Genomic DNA, 6000 nt, shown 5'->3' on the forward strand with positions numbered 1-6000 from the left:
GCCCCTTTGAAAATCCGCCTCTGCGCAGCGTTTCAAAGGGGCAGTGCACACGATTAATTGTGATTAAATTTTTAAATTCCTTGACAGCCCTAATATTTTCTGTTCTTGTCCACTCTTCAGTGTCCCAGTGGGTGTACTAGAAAGCATTCTGCGGCTTAGAGTTCTTTGTGGTTTTGTTTTCAATGCAAGCACACGGTTGCTTTTCACCTGGTTTCTGCGGTAGGCACTTTTTTTTTCTCACTTGTGTATCAGGGGACACTTTACACTTCAGTGTGACAAGTGCCAATCCATTGGCGAGGGAAAGCTCTAACTCTGCCAATGGATGGCTGGGGATGCACACACCCAAAGCTGATTAGACACAGAGACAGAACAACAGCAAGTCTGGCCCTAAAAACCTGCCAGAACACATGACAAGAATGCCGAAAGCTGAGGTCAGCATTTTAGAAGATAGTCAGAACCTCTCTGACAATTGTGGCATCATTCTGAGCGCTGCTGTTTTCTCTCTCTCTCTTTAGGTCAACACTTTTAGGCAGGGTGTAACATGTGAGATGCCTGCTGCTCCTGCCGCTGCTGTGTGATGTGCACTAGGAAGGGCCCCAGTTTGGTTTATTTTATGTGTGTACCGAATGGTTTGGATGTGATGAGAACTGTGCAGCCAATTGAGACATCACGTCAGTCCACATAAAACAAGAACAGGCCACGTCTGAGATCCGACAGATCAAGTTAAATCACAACTCACTTGGCTATTGATTGAGGACAGGAATGACAGAACCCTTTGAAGATCTCCAATTCCTTGTATGAATCATTTCAGAACATCTGGATGGAATTTCTCTTTGTTTTGCTGGAGCTTGCTGCTACTAAGACTTTCCTGGTTTGGTACTGGATTTTAGGGCTTTCCGTTCCTCCAGCTGCATCCCAAATCTGATTTGGAAGAACTTCCACTGAATATAGCCAGCAGCTCAGCTTGAGTCAGCATTGCCGAGAAGGGATAGGACTGGATTAAAAAAACCGTGGCTGCTGTGGGGACTCCCCTTTCCCATTTTAATGATACTTATTTTTTGTTTGTTTTTCCATAATGTTTTTGAGTTGGCTGCTGGTTGGCAAACTCATTGTCATTGTAAGTTATATTTAAAAGAAGTAATAATAAAATCAGTGCTGTGGTAGGAAATTCAGGCACTAGAAAAATACAGTAACTATGTAGCTGAGACTATCTTACATCTTCTAGTAAGGTGTTTTGTTTTTTTTCTTGCAGCTATTTATCACCTGTTTTCTAGACATTCATATATTTTTACTGTAGCCTTTTGTTACTCTAAATGTCCATACTTAACTACTACTTTATTAAGTTGAGCAATCTGGCTGCTTTTGTTTTCTTGAATTCTTCTTGTGACAGCTCTGCACAAGCTGCATTACAAATAATATGAAAATCTGTGTTATTTAAGTAATTTTTACAATTGCTTTTTTGGGGGGTAACAACTGGAGTGTGTAATCCAGTTTGACTGAAATTGTAAGATTCTGCGAACAAAAAAGATATCTCCAACTATAACTGTGAACAAAAAAAAAATCTCCTTTTGTGTTTGCTTCCTGGATTATCATTGTTATGACTGTGAAATAGCTCACTTTGTTACACATCTAATATCTCTGTTGTAACTCCAAATACTTAGCCACTGTATTTATCCTAGGAAAAATCCTGGGGAATAAAGAGAAACTGTAGAATTTAGTCTGCCCTAGATGGGAAGTCACATGCTAAACAAAGGGACATGTTTGTAAACACCATGCCACTATTTAAAAAAAGAAACCAATAAAACCATGTATTTATGTTGTGCAGCAGTTCTCCAGCCTTTCAGATGCGTCTGCCATCTGTCCCCTGTAAGCTACCCATACAGGCCCTTGCTTCATCCTGACTGAGGCAAGCAATGAAGCCCACGTATAAGTATCGTCTCTGGACTGGCAAATTGTCCTGATTTGCCAGCTGCCGAATGGTACAAGGTGATTGATATGTTTCAGTGGGGTCAGCAAAATGCAAGGTGCTTAGGTGGTGAAGGGAGGGTTTTTTTGAAAGAAGGTTGATGGGAGAAGGGAGGGAGATATTGGATTTTTCCTATTAGTCTCTTCGCCGCCCCCCCCCCCCTTTTATTCTTTCCTTCTTGCAAGGGAGGCCTCTGAAACTAGCAAACCTAGTTTCCAGCCATCATCAGCTGGTGTCCTGTCCGGACTTCTGGGGAACCTTTAAATGTCCAAGGCAATTTATATTTCTAAAAAGTTACAATATTGGGAACACTTTTACAGTTTTCCCTTTTATAAATATACAGGCAGTCCCCGACTTACGCGGATCCGACTTATGTCGGATCCGCACTTACGAATGAGGCTTTCTCGCCCTGGAGGTCGAGGTGGCGGATTGCTACCTGCGAGCTCCGGGGCGAGAGAGCCCCGTTCGTAAGCTGCTCCCGGTGCCCCTGGTCTGCTGGGGACGGTCCCCAGCAGACCACAAGCACCGGGACTGAAGCCGCAGCCGTGGCGGGGTCCCGCGCCTCAGAGACTTTGCCAAAGCAAAGCCTCAGAGGCGCGGCACCCCACTGCCGCTGCGGCTCTGCTCCCCGTGTCCCTGGTCTGCTGGGGGGGGGTGCAGCTAGTGCGCGCCCCCCCCAGCAGACCAGGCTTTTGTTGTGGACCCTGGGGCAGAGCAGCTGGGGCGCTGCCAATTGGTCCTGCAGCGCCACTCTGGGCACTACTGGACCAACCCGGCAGCACCCCAGCTGCTCTGCCCCAGGTCCTGATTCAGCCGCTGCTGGTCAGTTTCAGCAGTGGCTGAATCAGGACGCCTGGGGCAGAGCAGCTGGGGTGCTGCTGGGTTGGTCCAGTAGCAGCGAGGAGCGGTGCTACTGGACCAACCCAGCAGCACCCCAGCTGCTCTGCCCCAGGCGTCCCCAAGTCAGCCGCTGCTGAAACTGACCAGCGCTGACTACAGGAGGCCCGAGGCAGAGTTGCTCTGCCCCAGGCTTCCTGGAATCAGCCGCTGATCAGTTTCAGCAGCAGCTGACTTGGGGTTCTTAAGTTGAATCTGTATGTAAGTCAGAACTGGCGGTCAGTTTCAGCAGCGGCTGAATCTGGACGCCAGTTCCGACTTACATACAGATTCAACTTAGGGACTGTAGGTTTGTTCTTATCTTGTACGTAACCCGGGGACTGCCTGTACTAATACTGATCATAAGATATTGGAAGGAAGGAAGTTTCCACGGTGAAACACTTTCTGCCTGCAGACACCCACTCTTGGGTTTTTTTGGAGGGGGGGTTGATTTCAGGTAAAGGCAGAGTGGAACAAGGGGCAACTGCACTGTGAAAATAATTTATTCTCCCCTCATGAATTGTGTGACATGGCTAGACTGCTGGGCTGGCTGAGACATGCATTTCTAATGTCTGTCACTGAAATGAAGCCTTGGTAAATAAAAGAAGCAATTGCATTAGGCAACGGCATGAAGTGTGGGTGCTGTGTTGTCTATGTGCAGTGTTCTGTGGCACTGGAACAGTTTTTGATGGGGAAGGGGTTGTGCGCTGGGGCCAGCAGCCAGGCCCCTGGGTGGATGCTATGCCGACGGCCAGGATGCCCAAAACTTGGTGCTGCAGCCCCCCCTATGCCCCGACTTCCCGCACCCATGGTGATGTTCTTATTGAGAAGTAGATGCATCTAACCAGGAGGCTAGGCCTCACTGCCTGGATGTCAGGCAGCAGGTGCAGCAGCATGAGACTCTCCTGTGGAAGTGGATGCAAATTCTATCGCCTCGGGCAAGCTGGAGGCTGCTTATTGTGGCTGTTAATGAGCTTTAGGTTTTGATGATAAAGATGTGAGTCTCATCAGTTTCTCTTCTCCCATGCAGCTCATGTGTTACCAGGTAAAAGGTCGGAGGGTTCCATAGATGCATCAGAAAGGGGAGGTGGGATGAAAGCCACTCTTAAATGGTAATAGGAAGAGACAGCTGAAGAATTGGGCTCTAAATCTAGGCTGATCTCTAGGGTCACAACTACAGCTTTCACAGGAGTAGTGCTCACTTATGATCCAGCTGAATTTTTCCCACTGGCATTTTAACTTTACCAAATCCAATACAGTTGGATTGATTCCAAGATCTGGAGTGCCTAAAAGGGATGCTAACCTAGTAAGCATTGGGGTGTGTGTGTGTGTGTGTGTGTGTGTGTGTACTAATGAGTGACAGAATACAGAGACTCTTTCTCTGCAGTGGCCAACTTCAGAAACATGTGCCAACCTCCTGATCTTACGGCATTTAGGTAGCAGAGGAGGAGTTTTCAAGTCATCCAACTACTCAAGCATGTGAAATGAAATGCTATTCATCTGAAAGGCAAATAATTCTCAACCTGCTTACTTAGCTTCTCTGGATTCAGTTGCTTTATATTCACCAAGCACTAAAATCCATGCCAGCTCAAAAGGGCAGAGGTTCAGTGCAGCAAGGGAATGACAGCACCATGCCACTTTCAGTGAAATTACAATGGTGATTTATTTAGAACTTTGGGGTCAATTCGCCAGTGGGCACAAGGTTACCACCAGGGCCTTCAGGGTCCATAGAGAACAGTTTCTCCAAACGGGAACTTGTCATTGGGCTCATGGAGCACTCCGTGACCAATACATAAGGCTAAGTCCCTTGCTTTGGATCCAGAGGCATCACCTGATGTGTGACAAATATGTTTGATAGTTGCCTCTGTGATCAAACCAGCAAGCGAAAATACACCAGTAACACCAGACAGCGCTGTTGCTCTTGTAACTCCCAAGACTCTCAATCTTGAAAACAAACTAAGATTCCACCAAGAACTGAAAAATGAATCATTTTCGGTAAGAGTCGGCCGTGCAAGAACACTCTGAGTAGGGGGTTGCTATAGCGCCCACAGCTGTAGCATCTAACTGCTTTCTAAATTAATTAGTGATACAGAGTGAACTTGCTAGTGTGCCTCTTTTAGGCTATGTCTACACTGCACAGTTATTTCGGACTAAGCTAATCCGGAATAGTTACTCCAAAACAGCTTATTTAGAAATAGAACATCTACACTTCAGGGGAAGCCTCAAAATTTGTCTGAGGCAGGCTTCCTTCATGTAGACATGCTATCTTGATTTAGAGCCCCAGGAGGCTGTGGGCCTGAATCTACACCATGCAGTCGCTGGGAGCTTTAACACCGACTTCAAGGTATGTAGGATGAAGCATTTAATTTAACCATCTCCATTTTAAAAAGAGAGACAATTCAATGTAGAGGCCGGAGGGATTCATATCTTTGGTCCCCTGCCTCCTTCCTCACCTTTGATGGGTTATTTTCAAGATAGAATACGAGGGACGTGCTCAAGTAAATCAAGAAGAAAGCCAGGCAGCTTTTCTCAGCACCTGACAAGCTTTAATGTGTCAATTCTTCAGGCAGCCTCGAGAGGCAGGGAAGAGCTAGAGCAGGGGTGGAGGACCGTTTGGGTCAGAGGTCACTGAGCCACAAAAAAATCAGGAGCTGCATGAAAGTGAGAAGCAACTGATATTTCTCTTGCACACTAGAGTCCAGGGAGGCCCACGCTAGAAGATTTTGTGGGCCACCCTAGGCTCTGGGGTGGGGCCAAAACCGAGGGGTTCTATATGTAGGAGGGAACTGCTGGGGAGTGGGTTTGGGGTGTGGGAGGGCAGGGGTCTGGTGAAAATACTGCTCTCGTTTGGAACACATCAGTCAGCGACAACCCAGCGAATTTGATGTTTATCACAGTTGTTGGCCAAAGCTCATTTTCACTTGCTGTTATTTATGGTGGAGCCTACAATGTTGCATTCCAAGCACTCTGCCACAAGTCTGAGCTTTCTCTGTAGCCCTTTTCTTTGTTGAATTGGGGGGGGGGGGGGGGGGGAAGGAGGGGAACTGGGACTGAGCCAGAACTGAATGAATCACTTGGGAAAGGTGGTTCAAAGAAACACACCTTGATTCCACCAGACAGGTAGGGCCACTCTGCACTGACCTGTGTGACCCTGCTGT

General features: G+C 47.1%; 1 protein-coding gene across 2 annotated transcripts in view; it reads left to right on the forward strand.

The window, feature by feature from the left end:
* RASGEF1B (RasGEF domain family member 1B) overlaps positions 1-1822 on the forward strand; it is a 324638-nt gene extending 322816 nt beyond the window's left edge. For both annotated transcript variants that reach the window (XM_075929472.2, XM_075929473.2), the window contains one exon: positions 516-1822. In XM_075929472.2, coding sequence (XP_075785587.1) covers positions 516-540 — 25 coding nt within the window. In that variant the 3' untranslated portion in view covers positions 541-1822. The remainder of the gene's footprint in view (positions 1-515) is intronic.
* The last annotated feature ends 4178 nt before the right edge of the window (positions 1823-6000 follow it).

The sequence above is a fragment of the Pelodiscus sinensis genome, chromosome 4 (assembly GCF_052426305.1).
Source record: "Pelodiscus sinensis isolate ZL-2025 chromosome 4, ASM5242630v1, whole genome shotgun sequence".
Lineage (NCBI taxonomy): Eukaryota > Metazoa > Chordata > Testudines > Trionychidae > Pelodiscus > Pelodiscus sinensis.